This window comes from Mugil cephalus, chromosome 9 (genome assembly GCF_022458985.1).
Source record: "Mugil cephalus isolate CIBA_MC_2020 chromosome 9, CIBA_Mcephalus_1.1, whole genome shotgun sequence".
Classification (NCBI taxonomy): domain Eukaryota; kingdom Metazoa; phylum Chordata; class Actinopteri; order Mugiliformes; family Mugilidae; genus Mugil; species Mugil cephalus.
Window position 1 is genome coordinate 19277021 of NC_061778.1, and position 27021 is coordinate 19304041.

A 27021-nucleotide genomic window follows, 5' to 3' on the forward strand; every position below is an offset into this window, starting at 1 on the left:
CAAAGGAGAAGCTGCCTAAATATAAAATAGCAGATTTCACATGATAGTGCAGAGATACTTTTGTGTGTGGTTAAATTTAGTGTTGACTTTCCACCCGCAGATATGGATTGCTTCCCAAGGACACTTAGGCGAAATGCGTGTTTTTCATTTGAATCACTGTCTCTGATCTGTAACAGGCCGCATTCCACTCGTCTAAAGAAGACACAATATCAAAAAGTCCAAGTCGGGGGTTGTGGAAACCTGTCTATGGTCATTGGCTGCAGTGTGTGCTGATGCAGAATGCCCTAACCTGCCCACGCAGGGACAATCTCCTCTACAGATCATTGAAAGGTTACCCATCAGCCACTGAAATGGGCACATCTCCTGGGAGCTATAGAAGACCTGTGTAGGAGGACATAAAGGAGCAAGAGGACCCTGGGCAAAACCTCAGACATAGACACAGCTGGCTTTTCTCAGACCTGAACAATGCAGCCTTTGTGTAAGGAAAAACTGCAGAGGCAACATCAATTCCTGCTCATCATTCACCTGTGCAGCACCACAACACCATATCTGCTCTGCACTTTCAAATGGAGGCCGGTTTCGTACCATAAATGCCCATAAACCATTGATAATATTAGAATAATAGCAGGTGACAATAATCCAATACAAGCCTGCCACCGATCCCACAACGGGTATTGTCAATTTCACAAAGTGCAATACCATGTAGCGGTGGGAAGGTCACGCTCATGCTTGTTCTTTAATCCAATTTTGGAGGCAGAACAGGCGTCTACATCGCCGCTAGGTGGCGACCTTGGTCCAATGCGGCTCACCCGGGGCAAGCGCTGCGCTTGACTGGAGCCAGACTACATGCAGGATCAGCACAGAGTGGCTGCAGAGGAACACAGGACAAAAAACTGACGCATTGCATTTCACTCATATACTGAATAGTTTAGACTTCGTTTAGAGATGCAGTGGGTTTCTTGTAACAAACTCTGTGTAATAGGGACGTAGACTACAGGCAGCACGCACAAATATTTATTTCGTTTTCAGTGGGGACAAATAAGGTTCTTGTCACATTATTATTTTTGTAATGTCAGTTGATGTCCCAGAATCATGGTATTTGTTTTTATCGCTTTTGTTCCTAAATTATGAATGTCTTTGGAAACGTCACCTTATATAAGCTTATATAATTTAGTCCTACTATACTAGTCCTACAAGTCGTGTGTCTGACCATGGTGTTCATGTGCAAATGGGAGAGTGGGTTGTTTGGGGGGTGCGGGTGGGTAGTTAATGATTATTTGAAACCCCGAGGCCCATTACGTTTCCTATATGGATTGACGGGGTCCGCGTCAGAGCGCACAGAGTAGACCCGCCTCCTGACTGTGGAGCGCTCGGTGCGTTTCTCTCGCTGCCCGTTTCAAACCCATATTCCACTGGGAAAGAGAGAGAGGGTGAGAGAGGGAGCGAGTGTGAGAGAGAGAGAGAGCTGGACCTGGGAGAAGAGCAACGAGAGAAGAAGAGGAGAGAAAAACGGAACGACGACGCAAATGGCACTCATGGCAGGGATTTTGTTCACGGCCACCTTTCTTATTTCTGGGATTTCTACATTTGTTTCTTCGGCACGGATATACCCCCCGAATGAAGGTAAGGTTGTTGGGAGAAATAACTGCCGCGGACTTCTGACTTCATCTCCGCTCCGCGTGTGTGTGTGACTGCGCCGCGGAGTCTCTACTCCGTGGCCCCCGGTTGCGAGTGCGCGGAGCCGCGATGAGTTTAATGAAGGTAAACGGCGACGGTCACTTTTACGCAGCGACTTGTGCAGGGATTTTGCGAGCGAAGCCGGAGTGAGGAGTAGCTGTCCAAATGCGCATCGGTTGTTTTGGTCTCGACTGGGACTAGGATCGTGTCAGAGAGCAAGCCTGGGAACACAAATAGCCTACTTGAAGTCCCGATATGTGCTGTTTTCTCGACGAAAGAGCGAAGGTCAAGCTGATCTGTGCTCAAAACAAAATCTTGTTGCACAGCATTTACATCGTGTGCGTGATTTGCGGAAAAGGAAAGAAGCGATTTTAGAGTCAGTGAGAGACCAAAATTCGGACTGACCAAGCAGCTCTTCAGTTTCAGAATTGTTCACAGTGATCGCTTCTGCTGTCAGATTGTGTTTAGTGAAAGATTATAAATCAAAGGCGGTTCAAAAAGTTTAACTGTGCCGCTTGGCGCACAAGATACGCACCGAATTAAAGAATATTTACCACCAATTAACAACATATTTTCGGCTATAATTTGCTAGAAATGCGTTTAAGCGACCCGATGTTGAAGCGCAGGGTGTTTAAATAGAGTTTGGTAGGTTTCGGAGTTGCCTGCTCGGAGTCCCGGTGCGCAATACATCAAACCCAACAGGCCCAGTACAGATTATAACGCACTTCGTATTTAAATCACACAATTTGACTCGGTCTACTTCATTTTATTTTAAACAGCCCTAACGCAACGCATGTCTGGGCTCTGCAGAGCGTTTCGTCAAACCCTTTGTGCATCTGTCCAGCACGGCAGCGCGGAGCAGTCTGACACAACAAGTCCCCAACGACACACCACGGACTCCGCTGAGATAAATGAAACGGAAAAGTGAAAAAATAAACAATAATAATAATAATAATTAATTCTATAAATTCACACATAAAGCGCATTTATTCGATTATTTATCAGGGGAGGTTTAACATTTAACATTCTCACTGGATTCAAAGCAAACCTAAATATCGTTGCATGTATTTAACTTTGGTCGAACAATCAATCAATCGAAAAATACTTTCTCATTAACGCTTCACAAGCATGTTTTTTTTTTTTCTTCTTGTTGCGTAGATTGTTAGGGGCGTTTTAAATGCTTTTTGTTCTTCTGCGATCAGATTTATCTGATGCACGGGGCTCCAATCAGACAGGCTTAGAACAAAACGGGGGATATATATATATATATGTATATATATATATATACACACATATATATATATATACACATATATATTTGAAAGACAGTACAGGAAAACATCAATTCGCCCGTTGTAGAAAATCCCTTTCTTAACGCAAATCAATCAATCGACCTCATAAAGCACAGCAGGGAATTACGCAGAACAAAATATGCACAAGTACATCGTGAAGACGCACGGGCCTACTGCTTTTATTCTCTCCCTGCACTGGTGTTCAGAAGAGGGATATATTTTCTACTTGCTAAATCGCTTTACCGTCCATTTCTATTCATTAATAAATAGGAAGACATTTTCTTCCTCAGAATGTTAAGACTAATTGGATTATATATGCCAGTATCTATGCTGTATGTTGTTGGGACGCACTCACTTTCCCATATTCTTGTTTTCCAGTCACGATATTGGACTCCAGAGCTGTACAGGGAGAGCTGGGATGGGTTGCTAACCCGACAGAAGGAGGGGTAAGTTCTGCAAAGAAGTGTCCCCTTGTTAGGACGCATGCTCCCCTTTTGAGTAAAAATAGAGAGATAATATCCAGTACTGGCAGGAGCTCAGGAGTGGACCGCCAAAGACATACACAGCCCTCTTTGATAAGACGTTGCCCCGGTGAGCCCTTCCCGGAGATATCTTTGTTGACGATTTATTGTGCGACTGTCCCCACTGTCAGCATGTTAGGCTCGGGTTTAGATCATTTCTTTTATGGAACTAAAATATGAATAAATAAATAAGAGTTGGCTAATTTTTGAAGCCTATATACAGAGCCCTTGGAACACCCGCCAGGGCCCCATGGGGTCTCGGAATCCACTTTGAGAACCATTGGTTTATAGGCACCCCACTCACCCCAACCCCAGCTCCCCTTTCTCCTCTCTCCCCTTCTCTCTAACCACTCTGTAATGGTCAGATGCAGGGGCCGATACTGCAGCGGGCATCAGGTTTCCTGAATAGACGATGGATTGAATCAGCCTTTGTGAAGAAACTTTATATCCCTTTCCACCATTGAGTTGAAGAAAGAGAGAGCAAGAGAGGGAGAGAGAGAGAGGGAGAGAGGGGGAACTTGGCAGCTGAGAGAGGGACCTCTGGAATGGATGAATAAGGGGTAAAGTGCAGTGGGGTTCAGCTCTTGCTGCAAGACGACCCGTCATAAAGAGACTGGAAATAAGGTCATAGTCTAATTGAGGAATCTACAGTAGGTCTGATAAGAGAAAAGTATATAGGTGCCAGGGCCTTTAGTAATCAGAGGCTTTTGATATAAGGGAGAGGTAACAGATGTGACAGGACTCAAGTTTAGCCACATAATAATAGCAACAAAATATGTACTTTGTGTCAGAATTAAGATTTGTTAGGCAGGAATCGCTGCTTCCCTCATGATTAAGAGCACAACTGAGCCTTTTAATGGTTTATGTGAATTAATACAAATCAGCAACAATCATGTCAGCTAATTTATAAGAACCCATGGGACGGAGTTTCACCCCGTGCAGCTGTTGCGGGCTCTGCTTGTAGGTCTTTTGTAAATGAACTTGGTCTGCGCTGGGCTCAGGTCTTCCCCTCGGCCATTTTATCACAAACAAGTGATTGACAGGGTCCCGGCAGCCCCGGCGGGCCTTCATTCACCCTCTCATTATGACCAATTGGCCTTATTTTCCCTATTTCCTGCTATCGGGTAAAGGTGCGGCCTTATCTCAGCGCCGCTTGATTTCCACAACAAAAGGGGAGAGAGCCGAAGGAAGAGAGCAAAGTGGAATGGAACAGCAGGGAATGATAGGCATTTTCTCAAATCCGACAGCCGCAGCTATGTTTTGCATTATCCCTCCCTACACCAGGGGAAATAAGGCTTTAATCCAGATTGTTTATGATAAGGCATCAAGTCAAATCTGGCAGTATAACCCGTATCTACAACTGTCCCATTATGTTTTTCTAAATGGTTGAACCTAGGGCAGCCAAAGGCCTGTCTGCTAGTGTTTACACCGAGTTCAGTCAAAGACTCTATTTAAAAACAGGCAGTGAAGGAAGCGTAAGGGAACGCACCGCTTCGAGCCTCTCAAGACAAGCTTGTGTTTAGAGAGGAACTTTATCATAAGTAAAACAAACATTCCCTCCCGGCAAAAATAAGCCAGGCCGCGCTGGATAACTTAATCCATGCGCCCCCGTCAGCGTATCCCTCTCTCCTGTGAGTTCATGCTAACATCAGGGAGCGTGTGTGCCTCCTTCTCCCAGTCCCAGTCATGTATGCAAATGTGAAAAAAGCAGCCATTAGATCATTAGCATTTACTCAGAGGCCTTCTGCATCCGTATAATCCCGTGTTTGCATTCTTTCCTTTTCACCTATTCTAATGCGCTGAACTACCCTCGACTGTGAGTGTGTGTGTGTGTGTGCGTGTGTGTGTGGGGATTTTGTGTATCTCTCCCCAAGTAACTGAACTGTAGATATTCCTGAGGCATGGAGCTAATTACTCATTTGCTTTCCTCATAGTTGTGAAGCAATGAATAATAATAGCTTTATGATTCCGTATTAGGGTGTCATTCATAAAATATGCATCAACTATCAATTAACACTTTGAAAATCAAATGTTGACTCTGCTAACAAGATGTGTATTTGCGGTGTATATCCCAATCTTTTTTTTCTCAAATCCTTCTCCTTTAAAGCTTTTGTAGTATTTCCTTCTTGCAATTTCTTTAGCAGTGATTGGTAAAATAAGCAAAACACTAACCAGACTGAATGTTTGATAAAGTTCATGTATAACCCTGTGACATTTTGAATTTGTCTTTTCCCCAGTGGGAGGAAGTGAGTATTATGGATGAAAAGAACATCCCCATCCGGACATACCAGGTGTGTAATGTCATGGAGCCAAATCAGAACAACTGGCTCCGCAGTGACTGGATCCCCCGCGGAGGTGCCCAGCGTGTCTACATTGAGATCAAGTTCACCCTCCGAGACTGCAACAGCCTCCCGGGGGTCATGGGAACCTGCAAGGAAACCTTCAATCTTTACTACTACGAGTCCAACAATGACAAAGAGCGCTACATCCGCGAGAACCAGTTCGGCAAGATAGACACCATCGCGGCGGACGAGAGCTTCACTCAGGTGGACATCGGCGACCGCATCATGAAGCTGAACACCGAGGTCAGGGACGTGGGCGCCCTGACCCGGAAGGGTTTCTATTTGGCCTTCCAGGATGTTGGAGCGTGCATTGCGCTCGTTTCTGTCAGAGTCTTCTACAAGAAATGTCCTTTGGCTGTGCGTAACTTGGCCCAGTTTCCTGATACCATCACTGGGGCCGATACGTCCTCGCTTGTGGAAGTGCGTGGCTCGTGCGTGGATAATTCAGAGGAGAAAGAGGTTCCCAAGATGTATTGCGGGGCCGACGGAGAGTGGTTGGTGCCCATTGGAAACTGCCTGTGCAACCCCGGATATGAGGAGCGCAATGCCGAATGCCAAGGTAAAGAACTGACATTTGTCCCTGACCGTTGGCCCCTTTCTAAATTTATAAACTAGCCTCCATCCAAAATCCTTTCCACACTCGCACTATCCTACCAGGGTAATGTCTTCCCTTCCCCTGACTGGTTCTTTGTCTTTACCTCCCGTGTTTTGTTCTCTTTGTCCTTCTCTCTCCTCCCTCCCTCAATTCACCCACCTTGCACTCTGTTGGATGTTTTTATCTCCCCGCTCTCCCATCCTCTACAACCTCCCTTCCTGTGTCTACTTGGGTGATAGAAGCAATGATGACTGTAAATGGAGTAATTAGCAGGCCCACGGGGAGGTGTTGTGCGATGGGATGCATCCCAGGAGAATTGGTGACACCGGGAAAGGAGGGTAGAGCACCAACTGGTTCACACTGCCGCTGTGTCTTTCACCCCCAACCTGCTCTTTCTCTTATTCCCACCGGAGCCCGATGCTGGGTAAAGGAGATAGACAGCTTTAGAGGGAGAGTAGCAGAGAGAAAGGGTTTATAATTCCAAGCAGGTATGAGAGGAGTGAAAATACACAGCTGTGAGATGGGGTCGAAATAGTGCTATTTGACAGGAGGGGAATAGCCCTGTGTGGACGATTATTCTAGGCTCAGCTTGCTGTGATTCTATACCAGGCTCTTTGATGAGGTTTTAAGGTCAGTGCAGAGTGCCTTCTAGACTTTTTTTTTTTTTTTTTTTTTTTTGAATCAGGTGTATGATAGAGCCTATGGTGTGTTGGTGAAATCAAAACCTTCCTATGAGACGTAGATAAGTCTTTGAATTTTAGGAGTTTGAAGTTGGGCTGTTGATAAGTGGCACATTTGATCGTCTCTGTCCTAATTTAATTTGCTAGTTTCATTGCACCCGGTAGATTGTAGCTTACACTTTACAGGACTGCACTGTTAATAGTATCTGGTAGCATTCTGCAGCTGCTTCGTGGATCACATTCGGCCTTTTTCCAAGCTGGGGCGCAGTTTAAAACTGGTCAGACGAACGGATGCCAGTCCTGCCATGATAGTTTATTGGCGTACCCCATTCGCCACACACCACCATCACACACAAAGCGGCGGGCCACGGCAGTGAGGGGTCAGAGGCTGGGCACGGGTGATTAACAGGGGGGACGGACCACATCACCTCTCCTTATTTACGAGGAAGCCTTTATCTTGGAGGACTAATTGCATGATAAACAGGTCTGGTGATTTAGGGGTACCACCGACTGCTTGGGGGTGGGAGAGTCAAATACATTCAAGTAGTCACAGATGTTTTTTGTGTTGTTCAGCAAAAAATCCAAACAAAAAAGAATTATATGAACCGTAAGAATTCACTTGGGATGTTTTCATCTCCTCTGTCACTAGTTTCAGATGGCTCTGGCCAGGTTTCTGTCCCAAGGGTCGGCTTCAAAGAAGCAGAGAGAGCTGCAGCATTGAGGCAATTGGGGCAGAAGGCAGTTAGGTACAGTTAAAGTAAACTTTCCCCAGCTTTCTATCATGCAATTTACTATAATAACCTCACATGTTTCACATCAGAACGAGAACCCAGATCCCATACTGTATATCTTAGCTTCCATTTGCTGGGGATATTGAAATAGACGCATAGCTGCCCTTTAATTCCTGTTGAGATAAATAGCTGTTACCCACTGAAGTTGACAATACAGGGATTTGGAACCCATGACTATATATGAGTAATGCAGTTTTCTAGTGTTTGCCAGCCCTGGCACTAGCACTATTGCTCAGGCCAATATGTCCATTTAGTTCACATATAACCGAATCTACTTGAGCTTGTTTAAGTTCACAGTGCCAATAAAGCCTCTCCATTCACTTTTCAGTCGCATAATTCATATTTATTCATTCTTGTTTTTAATATTTCCCTGTCGCTTCATATTCCTGGGTTGCATGCGTTGGATTTATCCTGAGGCCAGCGTGGATCAGCTCCAGTGACGTTAGGGTTGAAAGGTGCTGGCCACTGTTGGTCTTCAAGAGCACTGATGAGCTGGTTAATATTCCCCAAAGTGACAGGCTCTATGGGAGAGGGACTCCACTCTTCTATGGCCATGTTGACCAAGGGACAAGAAGGAGCCTTTTTTTTTCCGGGGGGGGTATCAAGGGAGAGTTGTGGGTTTTGGGTGAATTTGCCCAGACTTTTTAAAAAGTTTCAACAAGTGTGCGACAGCGTGTCAGCGTATGGTCACATAAGGAGGCCTGATGAAGTTTAAACACTTTCTTTTCTAACGTTTTTTTAATTTTTCTCTGGTGCACGAAGCCAAATTGTGTGAGTGTGTGAGTTCACATGCTTGTGTGTATGTGTACGTGCGGGGTTATAAGGGCACCTTGGCCCCTGGTTCCCAGCCCACGATGAATGGGCTCTCCTCCATCATTGTTTGGGGCAGCAGCGGAGCCGACTGAGGCTGGTGATGTTTGGGGTTGGGGGGGGGGGGGTTGACGGGACATGTAGGGGCTGTATTCTCCACCCCTGGCAGAGGTCAGGGGTTGTCCCCTTCTGCATCCATCTTACCGCTGAGTTTGACAGGGTCGCGGATCCAGGATTAATTAAGACGTCAGAATTTTGACAGCTGTGGCTGGGGGGGAGCGTGCATGCGTGTCTGTGATCGAGACAGACCAAAGGTGGCTAGGGTGTACTCCTGGGGCCGAGGCAAGAGGGACACCGGGGCGGTGTGGGCCAAGGGGACCCCTGATCTTGGAGCGAGGGGACTCTGTCTGTTTGCATTTGGGATCCCTTTCCTCTGTTAACCACCTCCCCCTGCACTCTGTGGGGGTCAGGGCGTCCTCTCGCTCCTCATCTGGTGAGGGGGTTCCTACTGTTTGAGGTGTAGATGATGTGGTGGGAGGCAGAGGTTAGTGAGCACCATGTATGTCATTATGGAGAAATGGTAATTAGCTTAACTGCCTTTTTTTCTCGGTGAGTGTGCCCAGCTAGCAGTTTTTGCCTCTGTGATGCAGTAACGTGTGTTTTCACAAAAGATCAGCAGATTTCAGGTTGTGTGCATGCGTTTTACCACACGTTGTGTTTGATGGCGAGCTAGTTTGTTGTGACTATAACAATAACGATACAATGAGAAGACTGGTAGTGTAACTTAAGGTTTGACAGATGATTCTGACTCTGCAGAGTACCAGCTTCTGCTTGAGCTGCAAACCGATCCCCAACAACACCTTATCATCAGGGTAAACATAAACCAGTCTGTGTTTCTCTAGACATTAAGATTTTTATTGACACTGAGCATTCTAAAAAAAAAAAAAAAAATTAAATTAAACATGATTCCAAAACTGAATTTGAATATTCAGAGTTCTTGTAGGACTTGAGTGAGGACTGCACATAATACCCCTACTTCAGAGGGCAGTACTTTCATTTACATATATATTCTGGTGATTTACCAAACTCTAACAGCTGTGTCTATCCCCCTAAACCTTATTTAAATAGAGTCATTTAAATTCTAGGGACAAGCTCTCCGGTCCCAAAAGAACGCCTGGTCCCCGCAATGTGACTATGTAAACGGATTTATAATATGTATAATTTCACCGAAACACAGCCTTTAATTTTACCTGTGTGTGTGTGTAGGCTTGTGTGTGTGTGTGTACTGTGTGAGCAACGGCTCTGGGTCTGATTGTGATGTCACCGCACAATCAGAGACGTTTTCTCACCTGAGGGCCCCTGCCTCGGCTCCCCTCCTCCTCCCTGCAGTCTCTGCTGAACTGGAAATCCTCAATGGCATTGGATTAAGAGGTTTTAGGGATGAAGTTTCTCTCCTTCGCTCCACTCATTGTGAGTGTGTGTGTGTGTGTGTATCTGGGTCTCCCATTCTCTCGCTCCCTCTGTTGACAGTGCTAAATATGCGCTTGGGAGCATCATTCTAAATTCACCACGTAATTCTATTTAGCCCGCTGGTCCCCGATGGCTTTAAACACACCGACTCGGTCCCTCACTTTGCCGCCTCAACCCCCTCCCCCCTCTCGCCCGCACTTTTCTTCCTCCTTTCTCCTTTCTTCTGCATATACACAAATTAAGCATTTGCATCTTCCTTTAGGCCGACACGGTTGCTTGCTTGCTTGTCTTTTTGTGTCCCTTGTCTTCCGTTTCTTCAATGGCTCTTTATGAGCGTTCTTCTCTCTTCACACGTCTCTGTCTCTTTTTGTTTTTTCATATCCCACCATTTTTTTGGAGCAATTTTCACCCATTCATGCCGTCTTTTCTCCTCCCGCTCCTCTTCTTCTTTCTTTTTTCTTTCCCCCCCTCTCCCTCTCCGTGCTCGGGCCGCCAAGGTGGTTAGCGTTCGTCAGCCTGTCTCTGGTGGCGGCATCAGGAAGTGGGCTGAATAATGAGATTACCTTCGCTGTTGGGAGGCAGGCAGCGAAGAGCAGCACGCTCAACATCATCACCCGTCATTGTTCCCGCACGACACGCATGCACAAGTGACACATGCGAGCGTGCACACAAAAGCCCAGTATAAACATCTAGGCGCATGCAAGCGGAGGAAACGATTGGGGGAAAGCGCTCGCATCACGTCCACGCACGGCATGGAGATGTACTGCACGCACATAAAAAAAAAAAAAAACATGTTAAGTGATAAACTCACACATATGTGCAGCACACCCCGCAGTCTTTAGTATGCTAAAGCACACACAGACGCACTCTCAGATCCGCGCTGTGCGGAGTGCAGCAGAATGGAGGTGAATGTACTCATCACTCGCCCTGCCACCAGAGAGGCTCATTTTGTGCTGCTGAATAGAGGCGAGGAATCTATTACCAACTGAGAGCTGGGAAGAACAACAGATACTGGGAGTGAGGACAAAATGTCTCATGAGCGATCCCCCACCTGCCTCTCCTTCCTGCTGCAATAATTGCTGAAAGCCTCCTTTTTTTTAATGTTCTGTTCTTGTTTAGCTCCTCAAATGATTTAAAAAAAAGTTCTCCCAGCGCACACAAATCTTCTCCCGACTAGATGGAGGACGGCTGGTGGCAGTAATTCAGTCGTCATTAGCCGAGGTGCTGAAATGTTTTTCCTGCTTGGGCTGCCGTCCGGCCTCCGTGTTTGTTCCCTTTGCAGTTCTCGACAGTCATCGCCCCTCTCTATTTCTCCTCGCCGTGCCCTATTTAGGCCAGGAAGCCACTGGTGATCGAGCATGACCCGGGCTGATAGCCGTAGTGCTCCCATAGCTACACTGGCCACACTGCAGTGTGTATGGCTACGCCGCTACGAGTATTCATCTTTAAGTCATTTATCGCCCACTGAGTTCTCTACCCTCATTTTTTTCCATGAAAAAAAAAAAATCTTTTTTTTCTTTTTTAGAAAGTACCTTGTTCTTGTTTCAGCTATAAAACGGTAGTTGTAGGAAAGTGCAGACTAGATTTCAAACAGGAAGAAAAATATAGATAAATAATACGTTAAGGCGCAAAGGATTTATAAACTGCCCACTACAATGCAAGCATAAGACAGTGAGTACACGGCAAACAGAGTGAGTGCAAACTGACGGCAGAATGAGTTTGTTTTGAATGGAGTTCAATAGCTACAGGTGCCTTTTAAATTCCTAACAGGCTACTGTTATTTGTACATGGATTAAAGAATCTTAATTTATTTGTAAGATCTGCAAACTGAAAGTCTCCATGTTATGTTTCATTTAAACCCTCAATTATGTAGTTTAGTCACACTGGAAAAATGATCAAATCACACTCACGTTTGTCCTTTTTAAACGTTAAATTAAAGGGAAATTTTGTGTCAGAATGCAAAAGCTGCCCAGGCTGCCCCACCGTTGATGCACGAAACAGATGCAGTATTCACTTCATGTGGCGTCATTCATGTACGCATTTTTCTGAAACCTCACTGGGTTACGAAATATATTTACAGTCAGTAAAGGAACACTCAATCCTTCAGTAAATTTTAAGATCCATTCGAGATGACAGTGAGCGGAGACAACAGGTTCTTATTGGACAGCGAGGACACGCGGCTTTCTAAAGAGTGGTTGGCAGTCCAGCTAGCACGGTTGTCGGCTGGCATCAGCAACATATGTGTCATGGAAGTGTCAAAAAGGGGATTTGGTAGGATGATAACATTTTTTCCTCTCCTCTCCTCTCTTTTCCTCTCCTCTCCTCTCCTCTGCCCTCATCTTTCTGAAAAGCATCCCCTCTTTGAAGCCCCTGCGATGGGAAGAGGGAGCGATTAAAGCAGTCAGCAAGCAAATTAGCATGTCAAAAGGCCCTGAATCAATACCCCAGCTCTCTACCAACACAACCCTGCAGTCCTTTCAACCACCCCCCCTCACCCCCCTTCTCTCCGTCCCTGCCGTTTCCCCATTCCTCCGGCTGTTTCCCTTCTTCTCCCTCCATTTTCTCCTGCACTCCTGCACGCTCTCCCTCTTGCTCCCTTGCCCCTGTCTTTATCCTTCGCTCACGTTCGAATTTTTTTCCTCCCCGTGAAAACCTGCTTTCCTCCCCTCCTCGGCTGCCAGGCCGGCGGAGAGACGAGGCAGGGCTTTGCAAAGGGAGATGGACGGATGTATGGGCAGAGAAAGGCGGATAGAGGGGGAGAAGTGGAAAGCGATCAAGTGGGCATGGGTGGACTGTTTTGGAGAGAGCGTGGTTGTGAAAGAGAAAGAGAGGCCCCTGCCACCTTCTTTGTGCCGAGAGAGAGGCAGAACGGACCTCTCGCCAAGAAGAGCGGAGGAGATGAGGATGCAGGGAGGGAGGTAGAGGGAGAGAAAGGGAGACAAAAAACACGGTGTGTGTGTGTGTGTGTGGTGGGGGGGAGGCGAGGGGGAGTGAAGTGGAAAGAGATTTAGTTCCAGTCTGGCAACCGTTCTTTTTCTGCACTTCATCCGTGGGTTCACCATTGCACAGAAATCCCTTTGATCCGGAGCAATATGTTGCTGATGGTGTGTGTGTGTAGACAGACGCGGACTATTTGTGCGCCTCAACCATTATCTGTCCTATATTTATTCTGTGCATCTGTCTCAGCAGGGATATCGCGTGCTGTATCATAAACTTCTATTAACGTTCCAATCTAGTTGCGCGATCTGAGCCCGGAGACAAAGCAGCCCAGCAGCTCCTCAGATGGACGGCCAGCTCTCCCTCGGTATCTGACAATGGGAGGCTGATTGCAAACACCTTGAAAATGTTTTATCTCTCCCTCTCTGTTTCTCCCGCTGATTTCTATCTTAAGCTCCCTCCATCACACCGGGCCAATACTAGGTGGTCTTTTCTTCTCTTCCGTCGTCATCCCTTTTCTCTGGGGGCGCAGAGTTCGGTGGCCAAATCAAAGGCTGCTCCGCAGCAATCAGTTAGGGGTTATGACAAAAAGCCTTTTGCAATAAAAGGCCGTTGTGTAATCTGATGGGCCCTGAGACTGGATGCGGTGCCCATTTTAATGAGCCGAGATCCTCCTTTTTCTAATCAAGACAATGCAGGAAATGACACTCTGGTTCATTCTCCCTGGAAAGAACACACACAGAACGTGATTCTGATTCAGGGACGCATCACAGTCATGATGCGGGAGGAGATGTTTTTAGCATCCAGGGTTCTGGAAGTAATGTCCTCTTCATTACGGGTCGTGTTAGACGAGCGCTGAGCACTTCAGAGGCTGCCACCGACGCAAAACCAACGCTTAAAAAGGCGCGTTTGTGCACCAGAATGTTTCTTGATAAGTGGATGAAATAGCAATCCAAAAAACACACAGAGAGAAAACGACAATTTATAAGATACATTCAGGTCACAGATTTTCTATCACAAAATGTCAAAATTGTGCGTTTGCATTATAGAAATGAAGTTAAAATGTTCTTGGTCAGTTCTGATGGTGTTCTGCAATTGTGGCACAGTGTTTTGTTTCCAACTGCCAGTAGCAATGAAACAAATGTGTTTAAGCCCTGACTGACTTCATCTTTGTGGCGACCATGGTTGACTTGCGGTGTTCAAACCTTTCTGTCCTGCCAAGATTGCGAGCTGTAGCTCATATTTATAACGCAGACATGAGAACTGTGCTGATCCTCTGATCCCCTGAAAGACATTTATTACTTAACTCCTCTCGGTGCTGTTTTTCCTATTCTCGGTTGCAGCCCAGAACCTTGAGATCAAGTGGCCGACCTCTGTATGCAGTGCGCATACGCACCCAAAACGCAAACTTGCGCGTGCGTCAGACACACCGCGCGGTCGCCTTGTGAGGTGCAACCTCTCTGTGGGAGAGCTGAAAAAGTAATTTGGGGATGCGGAGGTCTCGCAGTGCCGGGGGATCTGAAGCTGCAGCTCTCCGGCTAGAGGCAGAGGGCATGTCTCTCGGATTAGAAGCCTTGATCCTTCCTGATCTGTGGAGTTGTCAAATACTGTTAGAAGCGGAGGAGTAAAAAAAAAAAAGAGAGAGAGAGAAGCGGTGCCTTGAAGGCTCAGACCAACAGAGGTACGTGAACGGTAAGAAGAAAGAGGAGGGGAGAGAAAACAGAGAGAGACAGCCAGGATTGAGATTAAGAGAAAAGAAAGAAAGTGATAGCCATCAAACTAGGGCATGCAGATATTCAGCGTGTGTGTGTGTGTGACAGAAGCAGTGTGTGTGTGTAGCAGAGTATAGGAGAGAGGGAGATGAATTGATTCCCGCCTCCTGATAAACGGCTGGAGATGTGAAAGGTGAAGTGGGGTGGGGGGTACAGACGGAGATCTCTCTTTTAACAAGATCGACGTGGTTGTGTCACGATCTCTGGCATCTGCGGTTGATATTACAGTCAATATCACTGGTGTGTATTGTGTAGCTGGTTCACCTAATGCCTTTGAAGCCCTTCTCCCCGGAACGACGTGGGCTGTGGAGGATCTGACCCTTTAAACTGTTAATTGAGACAGCTCAGACGAATGAACTCTTCCTTCCTCTTCCATAAAGGCTGTGGTAGAAGATCAGGATCTGGTGTGACATGTATTGTTTGGGTTTCAGCGTTGCGAGATCGAAAGTTTAAAGTCTTGAGCAACAAATACATGAATTTATGAAGCGATTCGTGGCAGTTCTGCGAGGAATTTCTCCTGCAACAGCAGCAACAACAACGACACTGCTGTCAAATAGCATCCCCTTAAGTGCTGAAAGAAACTGCAAAGATAAGAGAAACGGCAGGAAGAGCTCCAGACATACTTGGAGTGAAAGAAAGCGAAGAGTCCAAGAAACACAAAACACAACGCTCGGAAGTCAGCGCTGGCCATCTTCCAGTGATGCCCACACATTTACTTCAAAGCTTGCTGTGCATTTTAACCTTGTGGCCCTTTGTTTGTTTCTCCCCGTCATCGCTGTGCCTGTGTGTCTGTTCTCACTTCAAAGTTAAAGGGTAAAACACATTAGTAGGGTAACCCTGTCTAAGCAGCAGCCATTAACCCCAGGCTCCTGTTACACACCCCGAAGCACCCCGCCCGCAAGGCCAGGTTCAACTAGCCTGGGGTTAGGGAGGGCAACGCATGCACCCCATGGCAAAACTTTTTGGGTATGCATGTAGGAATGCACACACACACATCAGGCCAAGCCACGGCGTGCAAACGGGAGTGGACACAGTTTCAGTTTGGGGGGTGGGGGATATCGCTTCCACGGTGACCTCGATTCTGTTTAGAGAGGCAGAGAGGGAAAGCGGACTGGAGGGAGTGAGGCCTGAGTGACACCAGAAGAGGTCAAAGATTAAAGCGGTGACAGCCACACTGGGGACCAGCAGACTGTCACTGGGATGACGTGAGCTGCTGAATAACTAGTGACCCAGGAAAGTTTTTATGTACCCTGACAAAGCATGCGCACGCGCGCGCGCACACACTCACACACACACACACATACACACACATAACTGCATGTAAGCACAATGCACAGTCACAATGGCACACACACACTTATGCACTCACACATGCACAATAGAAGGTGTTTTGAGGCCCCAGACAGGCTGTCGTCTGGGAGCTACAAGCAGATTACCTAAACAAACAACCTAAAAATACCTTCCTTTTCACCCCGTAAGTCGACCCTTTCCAACCCCTGCCCATAACGCACCGAGCTGCTACGGAGAAAAACATCAAGGTTGATGTTAAACTTGCCCCCGAGACCGCAGACAACTAGGCAATTAAAGTTTTGCATGTGTTTTTGCATGCTAAAGTGCTGACAGATGTGTGCGCTTTTATTTGACGTACCACGTGTCACGTTTGCGCGTGAGGTGTGTGCGCAATATGACTTACTACTTGTGGCACTTGTCCACCCAAATTTTTAAGCTTTCTAATGTATATATGGTGTTGCTTTTGTTCAAGAGGCCACATGATAGATATGAAGCAAGGGTGAGACCTCCTTTTTGTCTGCAATTTCGAAATAAACTGCCAGGGTCCCTCTAAAAGGTGACAGTCTTTGATTATGTATCCTTTCACTTTTTAAAATTCCCCAGCTATAGGCTGTTGTGTGATACGGCTCTGTTGTCATGACATCATGCTGTAACAGTTTTCAAGATGCAATTTAGCCGTCTGAGGTTACACACCTGTGGAAAGCAGGTCAGGGAGTGGGGATCTGTGCGGCTGTTTAGAAGGATGAGAGCTTTTTACAGTATGAATATACTTTTCATGAATTCAAAATTCCCACTTTCATAAGTTAGATCACGTTTTACGCTCATTTGGTCCAGTATTAGCATCCTTATGATATGGGTGACATATGCTGATGATGTCATTAACTCAACACAAGTTTGACAAAACTGTGCATTGGCCGTCATGCACCGTGGGCCTTGGATGTGGATTGTTATGTATTTGTGCTGAAGTGTGACACGTGGTTTACACTTGTTTACAGAACTGGCTATGAGGCCCCATTGAGACTGCTTCCCTATCGCTTCCTTTCCTCCTCACCTATTCTTAGTGTGTGTGTTCTCCTCACACATCCTCCCTTTTCCTGCCCCATTCTCCTTGGCTCTCCCAATTGTATAGCGGTGTGTGTGTGTGTGCGCGCCCGTGTGAGTGTCCCCTCACACAACAATATTAGCATACTCCCATCTACCTGCTTATTTTGTTTTCAGCTTTTCACAACCGAATTGAAATGCAGCTCTTTTCATTGTAAACAATATCAGGAAAGCACGCCAAATACACACACATGCAAGACACGCACACGTCCGACGTGAGACGAGCCCCCTGGGGACCTTGGGGAAACTGGACAAAGACAATACTATGTTTATCTCCGATCGCCCCGCTGCACTACTGTCCCCGCGCTTACCCTGGTCACACAAAGCCAGTCTGGTGGACTTGTGTGTATTTGCTTGCATGCAAAGTCCCAGAAAGTGAATGAACGTTGTCCAGAGGGCCTTTGAAGGGCTTTGTGTTCATACCTGAGAGTGTGCAGGTGTGTAGAGGTTTGTAAGCCTCTGTTTGCATCTCTGTCTTGTTTGCCTTGAATTATAGTCCATTACCCACCTGCTGTGTGGATCTTAGGTCACAAAAGGTCTTTAGTCAGCTGGCACTATGCCCAGCTTTGGGTGGTGCCACCATTGCAGTCCTGGCGTAGAGGCAAAAGTGGAATCTGAGTGGCTCCCACCCAACATAGCCAAGTCAAACAGTGTTCCACCGGACAAAGATGGATTTGTTTGCCCCCTCCTCTCCCTGGTCTGTCCATCTCCCTGCTCCACTCTGAGAACTTTACCTTCAGCATTCATTCTCTCCCCCTGTAGTTCTCTTTTGTGTTTAATTTGCTTCCTTGCATTCACATTTAGAACCTTATGTCACATTTATTAGGGAGTGGTTACGTACATTCTGAAGTGGCTGGGTGGAATACTTCAGATCTGCGCGATACAACCATTGTGCTGATATTCCTTCTTAAGGCCAGCCTAGAGGAATTGGGGAGGAAGCTGAGGCCTACGTGTCAATAAGAACGCAGGCACCTTGGATAACAGGAACGCTTAATATTTTCAGTGATGCAGTCCAAACTATAGCAGTATAGGTGGAACCGCAGTGCACACTTAACAAAAAAACGTCCCTCTGTTGTTACAGGAAATAGGTTGTTCGCCTCATATAACAGCAGAAACCATGGCAGTATGCTGAATAACCTTGTCAAAGGTGTTTTACAGTGTCTGAAAAATATCACTTCTGACATGTGAAATGTTATAAATGAGTGCATTTCATCCTGCACCCTGGTGCCGAATTTGAATAAAAATGACTAGAAGTCAGTGCAAGGGAACAGTTTGTTGTATTTTGATGGCCTCAAAATGTCACTGAGTATACCCCTTTTTGTTCTCGGGGTCTACTTTTGATGTAATTTTCATTTTTTACAATGTGTTTTGCCCGGCTGGCTCTCTGGCTGGTGTGCCTACGTAGGCACAGACATTTTAATTAGGGCAGCGTCTTGGGTGGCTCCTAGTTGATGGATTGGTGCTGCTGAAAATACAGTTATAAATCATTCCGCATTTGACAGACAAAGTGCTGGCAACTCCTGAACCCCCTGGCAGTGACCACCATTAGCAAAGCTGCAGAGACTGTCAGCAAGGTTGGCTTGTGTGTTATTAACGTTGTTAGCCTCGCTGGCTTTTGTTTGAAGCCTTCATTAACACGAGTAAGGATGTCAGCCCAGATGTCACTATCCGACTTTTTTTGCTTTCTAAAGAATGGTACAGCTAGTACAGGACCTTTTACCCTCACCGGGTCAAGGTCAAGATGTGTTTCGAGTGTATGTCATCAATCACGGTGATCAGTTTCGGTGGCCGTGTGTCCCTCATCCATCACACTGATGGGTTTCGCTGGCCGTGTGGTTCTGCGTCGCTGTCAGGGCTGGAGGTAATTAATGACGCTCAGTGACGGAATTAATGAGTTAACCTGCTCCACTCTCCTGCTGTTCCTCTGACAGATGCTAACGGTCAGATACTAGTTATCTTTGCTAATACGTTAGTGGCTCAGGTGTATTCATGTGGATTCTCTTTTATCATCTATATTCATGTGTGGTTGTGGTGATAGACAGTGAATATATATTTATATATATGTCTAGTTTGTGACTGCAGCTAGGTGGGTAAAGGAAGGACCTCTGGAATAGTATTCCTTTCTAGCAGGAGTCTTACTCGATCAACAACCTGCCTTCCAATTGGAGAAATAATATAAAAAAGACAGAAGAGACACAAAGGCAGAGGGATATAGTAAAAAGGCTGGTTGAATAGCAATTGTTAGCTCCTCAAGGTACGGGAGAAGGAAAGACTCTCCATGCCCTCAGGTCCTGAAAGCCGATCGCTTGGTTTTTTGAAAGGGCGCCTTTGTGAGGGACGCCTCTGACTGCTCTTCTGAAGAGCCCTTTCTCTCTGTTATGACTAAAAAAAGAGTGACCGAGTTTTCATCACCTAAAGAAGATAAAGCAGAGTCTTGAAAAGGAGGGAAACGCAGTAGTTTAAACTTAATTTTCTTTTTTTGATCACAAGCGAGGCAATTGTTGTGCCTGGGCAGGCCTAGCTATTGTGTGCTGCGCTCTGGGTGTTACATTCCCCGGGTTTTTGGAAAGCTATTGTAGTGCAAGTTTGCTCTCATGTTTTCTGTCCCCAGTGTATTGGCTACTTTGTTGTGTAGGCTGCAGAAAAGTTTCCCTATCAGACTTTGCATGCGGGTCGCTCAAGGTGGGCTGCCGTAGGTGGGTGTGTGGGTAGATGTGGTTCTGTTTGTCAGCGATGGAGGGAGCATGTTTGGCTGTTCGCAGCTTGGTGTGTGGGTTGTTGCCATTCAGTGGAAAACTTAGCTGGGTTTTAGTTGGCTCGCGTGTTGGTAGCTATCATTGTATCATTGGCTTTTTGTGCGCTGCTATTTTTTATTTTTTTTTTTTTTTGGTAGTGTCTTGAACAGAAGTTCCCATTTCCACTCCCCTCACGCTGCACAGCCAATTTAGCGAACAGAATCCCCACCACACTGACAAAATACTCATTAACTCCCACAAGCCTCTCCCTCCACCCTTGTTGCCCCTTTCCTCTAAACATGCTTTAGCCCAGAGACAACAGGGATTGGGATGGGGCAGGGGAAGGACTGGCAAAAGGAAAAAAAACTAAAGCCAGAGAGAAGGACTGAATGAGTGAAAGAAGCGCTGGGGGAGAAAATGGGAAGAATGCGATGTCCCACTCTATGAGGGATTCCATTTTTTTTTGCCTTTCCAGAATAGAACAGTAAGTCACCAGTCTCTTTGTCTGCCTTTGATCTCTCAGCTCAGGGATTTGGCACCTGACAAACCCCTCTCAGTCTGAAAAGAGGCCTGCCGGGAGAAAGCCTATGAGAGTGAGAGAGATAGAGGGCAGAGAGAGAGTGAAAAAAAAAATAATAAAGAAGAGTTAGAGAGGAGGTGAAAAAGGAAACAGTAGAAAAAATACTGAGTGGAAAAATTGGGTTAGACTTTTGAGAGCTGCTTGAGAGGATATGACTAGGGCTTCCCAGCTCAGATCCCATAAAAACTAAATACACATGTGTTCATGTGTGTCTGTATTCGCGTCTACGTTTGCCACGACTGGCCCGGAGAGTGATAAATCCAGCAAGACTTAAGGGAGATTCCTCTCTGAAGCCACGGTCTCCTGGACCACCCACTACTTGTGGTCTCTTCCCTCTCACACACACACACAATCACACTCCTAATAGGAAGCAAATTCCCCAGCTTTACTTGGATATCAACCCCTCTTTTTTTCCTCAGCCCGTTCCCTTCTGCAGGGCACTCGCTGCTATAAACAAGACCTCATATGTTGACGTCCCATTTTTAAACACAAGCCCCGAAATTTTCGAACCGCAGATGAAGATGCCATAGCATGTCTATGGCAAACGGGGATTTGGTGCTGTGCGTGGAATTCTGGGACGGCCCAGTGGGGTCAGCCGGCTTAATAATTGATGGGCGAGAGAATAAAAACTAATCAACCGTGCACAGTTTGAGGTAGCCTGCTCTTAGGCTGTCTTTAGACCTCAAAGAGGCTCAAGTCAAAAGGCTGTGAAGCATGGAGCTCAATTAACTCTCCCTCCAGCTTTTAGGATGGGGGCATCATCTCAAACAGCTGGTTGACCCCCCTCTCAACTCCAGACGCTTTCCTGGTCAGCGCACATGTACAAACCCTGACATCAACTGTGTGTTCTGTCACCTGAAGCGGTCACAACCTAATGAACAATACCCCCAAATCCTTCCAGTGATGAGAGCGGGCGCTGAAAGATTGCTTTAAAGATAGAGAGATAACACAAAGTGGCTCCCTGACTAATCTCTTTTTTTTGTTTTTGCAACTTGCGAAGAAAAGAAATGAAGGCTTCACGCACCCCTGCAGGCTACAATCAATGAGGCCCTTAGCTTAATGTTAGCGAGTGAAGCGACAGGGATTAAGCCCTGATTGAGTGAGTGGGAATGGGCAAAGAAAGGCTCAGCAGGTACCAGCTAGCCTGGCTCAGTTAAGGCTACGCTACGCTAATCCAGCTGCTACAGAGGAGAGGCCAAGGGGCAAAGAGCCTGACTGTATTACACTTACAAGAAAGGGGTTTCCCAATCTTTTAGGGGGTTTGTGGATTTCCTCCGCTGTTTGTATGTGTGAGCGTGCAGGCTGATTGGTGGTATGTGTGTTTTTGTTGGAGGACAGACTTCCCTCTCGCTGCGGTGTGCGTGGATAGGCACTGATTTGATTTTTAGTATGCCGAACACATGTGGGAGTTGGGTTACGTGACAGCATGCAGAATCCACTGAAGGATTTATGACTGCGGAATTGAAATCCGTGCCTTTCAAATGTACTTTGCAAACTTTGTGTTGTGCGTGCGCCTTTGAAGGCCGCCTCAACCGGTGTGTACATTTGGGGGATTGCTTTACGCCTACGGACCGTACGGTTTAAGTGTGTAATTATGTCATTTATATTTGGTATGAAACACACATCTGTCTTCAGTGGGTCATTTGACATCATAACGAGACAGACCGGGACATACACACACTTTCACGCACACTCAAACCGCCAACCGCCTGGCAGCCACACCATTGAGCCGCCTCACTGACTGACAGTTTATTCGGTCCAATCGGTGTTGCGACTGTCTGCACTGCACCTCGCAGAGAATTGTTCTATTGTCCCCCTCTTCTGGTTCAGCGCTCAGGGGCTGAAATATAACCCTGCTAGGCTTCCCCAGCCATTATAGAAACGGATAGATGGAGGAGAAACTCCTTGAAAGACGAGCCCTCCAATCAAACTGTCAGTCAAAGGAAAGGCGAGCACTGTCGCCAAAAGTAGAAAAAGTGTCACTTAGGTTACCATTTCAGGCTGAGGTGTGTGTGTGTGTGTGTGTGTGTTTTGCCCGAGCTGAGTGAAAACAGCCCTGTGAGAGTGACAGAGCTCCTGGTGTGCCAAGTGTGGTGGCATTTGTTTGTTAAATGGTCTGAAATGCCAGCGGCTCCGATTTCAGTGCGGCTCTGAGTCGTGCCAGCAGAGCGTATCTTAAAGTTGTGAGAAAGACAAGAGGAGGTTACATGATCTTCTCTTTTTTGTCAGAGGAAATAGCTCCCTTTAGCCAGGTTCTGTTGTTTTTGATAATGGAGCGCAGATTCGTGCGGAAGGTGAAAAAGGGAAAATCACTGCACACGTGAAACGAAGACAGAGGGAAAGAAGGACTGGCGAGAGAAGTCATTTCTCAGCAACATATTGTTTTCCTGTTGCTAATTGGGGTAAATGGGGTGAAAAACCGTAGTGTTCTCCTCTCCTCTTCCACTCGAAAGAACAAAGACGTAAAGTTCCATGCTATGGCAACGTCTCTTTTTACCAAAACCTAAGACAACCACTTCAGTCAACCTTATCAGTGATTCCTGTAGGCTTCACTTAACATGTGTGGGTCTGTCTGTTGATGGGTCAGTCAACTACTTTGATTCTAACTAAAATATTTCAACATCTATAGGATGGATTATAAGATAGTCTTGTACAGTTCTATATGGTCCCTAGAGGATGACTGTAATGACTTTCTTTGGAAGGTCCAGATGAGGCTCTAATGAAACATCCTCTGTGTAAGCTTTCACCATTCCTGGCCTCTGCATCCTAATGCGTTTGCTAATAACGAAAACTAAACAAATGACACAACTGTCGGTTATAGATGACATTCATATGCATGTCACCATCAGCATGTAATTAAAAGCATCAGTGTGCCACTCTGCAGTGCCGCCCAGATCTGCTGCCATCACTGCTCGACTCTAGAACATTTACTTTAAACATTAAAGCAATACACTCTCGGACTAAACCCACCATCCTCTGTGCTCTTCTTATCTTTCAGCCTGCAAGATTGGTTACTACCGAGCTCTGGCCACCGATGGCTCTTGTTCCAAGTGTCCACTCCACAGTTACTCCGTCAGGGAGGGCTCCACCTCCTGCGTCTGTGACAAGGGATACTTCCGCTCTGAAACTGACCCGGCATCCATGCCCTGCACACGTAAGTACACCTACGCGCATGCAGCACAGCAGTACCGGACATACACTTATGCTGCCGCTAAGCCACTGGGGGCTGTGGTTCACAGTGATTTTTGAACAGTGTAAGATGAGCATGCAGGGTACTGTATTAGTAACATGCACAGAACGACTGCCTTCCCCACTCTCTATCACTTTCTCTCATTCAGTGTCAGCCTGAATTACCCCCCTACACACACACACACACACACACAATCTCTCCGTGCAAACGTAAAGCAGCCGGCTGCTGGTTTAATAGGTGTCTTTTGATTCCAGGTGGTACTTAGTGATCCGTCATGGTGACACAGAACTAATGAGGGTATAAACTGCTGCATCTCAGGTTCAGTTTTCCACGAAGAGACTGCAAAGCAGAGACAAATAGAAATAAAGATGTTTGGGGGAGGTGATGAAAGAGGTGGGAAAATACACGGGCGGATGGAAAGCCGAAGATGTATGTGTAAGATGTTGCGAAAGAGATAGAGGGCTATGGAGCGAAAGAACAAGGAACTAAATACAGGAATACATCTAGCTGAAGGAACGCGTTCGCTGATGTATTTCTCAGTGCGCCTCTTCACTTTCCTCCACCTGGCTGTATGAGTCAACCCCGGCTGAATCTTATTCTTCCAATCCCCTACCCCCTGACTCATCTCAACTGCGATAACAAATATTGCTAACAATCCTGCTGCCTAATGATATCCCTTCCCTTTTTTAGCCCGCTTTCCCTCTCTGAGTCATGGAACTGGGACTTCATACTGGTAGAAATGTACACAAACAAAGAGAAAACAGAAAGAAACCACATAACACACAAATCCCTACGCTCTCATTTCCCAGGAAAATAACAAGATACATACTTTCACATGACAGACGTTTGTGTATGAGTGAGTGTGTGTCATAAAGCAATTTTAACAACCAAAACATCTGTTAAGTTGCTTAGCTCATAGCTGGCTCGCCACTCCGTCAAGGTCCTGTGGATCCATCACTCAGCGAAACAGTTCAGTGAATCAGACGAGCATTTGAACTCCGACCCTCCCTTACACTTCGCTAATTATTCCCCTGTAGTACGATGTCTATGCAAGATCGTGAACTGTACTTTGTTGTGGATTTTTTTGGGGGGGAATCTTAAACCGTTCAGATTTGGCTACGCCATCGGTGCAAATTCCTGCTGAGTTTTGTGCGGATTTTCCGACTGCCATCAAAAAACGTTTTCTTGGATAATAGAAAATAGACTTGGAGAATAATGAACATAATGGAAGGCAACAGCGTGGAGCCTTAAGGATTAAATAATAATTTAGCATTTAAAAAAATTGACTTTATGAGAAACTTATAGAAGAGAGAGACGGGGAAATGAGACGAAGGAGAGCGGGTGTATGGCTTACAGTAAAGGTCCAGTCAGCCAGGAACCGTCTCCTATTGCTCGAGGATGCATCTGTTATTAACCACTAAATAGCACCATTCTCTTTACTATTGGCCAAACTCACAGTATACAATACAAATAAACACATTTGTAGTCCAACCGATTTAATGAAATTTACGGTTGATTTCACGTCTAAACATATTCACTAACTATTTTGCATTTTGTCTTGCGAGATGACACTTGGTTTACTTTTCCAGTAAACAAGCTCCACCAGGACGGTCAACTTAAGCTAAAATAGAAACAGGAACGGGAAAGGGGAAAGCAGTACGAAAAAAAAAAGATTATTGTGCTGCTGATTATGAATTCCTCAAGGAAAACAATATGGTTAATTTATGAAACACTTGTGCTGCAAAATATATTTCAAAAGCTTGGTTTTGACCGTGAATTTAGGATTCTTATTCATACTTGTTGAGCTGTGGTGCTTGTTGTGGTTTTATGAAATATTGATAAATGCTCAAATGTGAATACATGAAAGTTAAAAAAAAAAAAAAAAAAAAGTGCTCCTAAGCCCTCCCATCCCCTCATTGTTTGGCCTCATCACTTACACGCTGCATTACTAACCCACTTTTAATGGAGGAGCTGGGAGGTCATCTCCATTGTCTTGTTAGTCAGCATGACATTTCACAGCGGCTGCTGCGGGCAACAGCAGTTGGAGCTCATTACTTGGGTGATTTTGTAGGATTCCGCTTTGCCGCCTCTGCTGCACTTGGAGCTCCTCTTGAACATTAGCCCGGCTCTCTCACCGACCTTTGCCCCTCCTCGTCAGCCGGTCAACATCTGATCTCTGAACTCCCACCTTATCTGTCGGCTGGTGTTTTCCTTCCCCGTGCATTTCTTTTTTGCTCTTTCTTTTTTTTTTTTTTAACTTCTCACCCACACGTTAGAGCTCTGTAATTACAACTGTCAGTCACACATCCGTCCCTCATCCACACTTTGTTTTCATTCTCTCCATCTCTCTCTCTTTTTCTTGAAACCCTCTCAGAGTCACGAACAGAGCAGACGAAAAGGGAAAAAAAAAAAAGCCTCTTAAATTCATTTCCCCGTTTGCCTTGCTGAAGGTCAGGCTGGGAAAGAGCCAGCATCTCTGGTAATTGGGGAGCATGTCTGTGTGTGTGTGTGTGTGTGCAGGGGGGGGTAATTGAAAACGCTTTTCCCCTCTCTTAGCTCGCGGTCTAGCGATGGAAGCTGATGATTAAAACGGGATGTTGTGTAATTCCATCACTGTGCGACTGTCTGTGTGCAAAACTGTCACTCCTGCCGTATCCTGGCTGTCAGCGCCCGGCCTGCATCCTTGCTCATTTGCAGCGATTGTCCTTTTGATCGCCTGTTATTGTTAATGTGCGCTACATTGGATGGAAACACTTGCTTTCCAGATTAGAAACACAAGTCAATCCAATCGCTTTCACTCCCACACTTTGGATCAGCCGGTGCCTGAGGAGCCTGGCAGGACAAATGAGCTGTATCACCTTTTAAAAAACAGAATATTGGAGATTTTATTTGCTTTTAGAGCCTTTTTTATTTTTAATGTTGTTTTTCTTTTGGGATTTTTTTTTTGAAGCTCACTCACATTGCTCTTGGGAACTTTCTTTTGCTGCTGGCGTTCAGTTTATTCATACTTTTTTCTTCTTATTTTCTGTGCAGACTAAATTTTCATGCCCGCTGAGGTCTACAGGCTATTCTACGCAGATCAGACTTTTGGAATTTGGGTGATATTTACAACCATCAATTGATAGATTCAACAAAAACAACAAAAAAATAAAATAAGACAAAAATAACTGAATAATTGAGTGTGAGTATGAATACACACATGCATCCACCACAGGGCAGTAATGAGGACCAGGGACAG

General features: G+C 45.9%; 1 protein-coding gene across 2 annotated transcripts in view; it reads left to right on the forward strand.

Moving 5' to 3' along the window:
• The first annotated feature begins 1360 nt into the window (after nt 1–1360).
• The window catches only part of epha4l (eph receptor A4, like), a 51892-nt gene continuing 26231 nt past the window's right edge, over nt 1361–27021 (forward strand). Inside the window, exons 1-4 of one of the 2 annotated variants that reach the window (XM_047593703.1) lie at nt 1361–1623; nt 3348–3415; nt 5728–6391; nt 23592–23747. In XM_047593703.1, coding sequence (XP_047449659.1) covers nt 1527–1623; nt 3348–3415; nt 5728–6391; nt 23592–23747 — 985 coding nt within the window. In that variant the 5' untranslated portion in view covers nt 1361–1526. The remainder of the gene's footprint in view (nt 1624–3347; nt 3416–5727; nt 6392–23591; nt 23748–27021) is intronic. The other variant, XM_047593702.1, reaches the window with a different exon arrangement.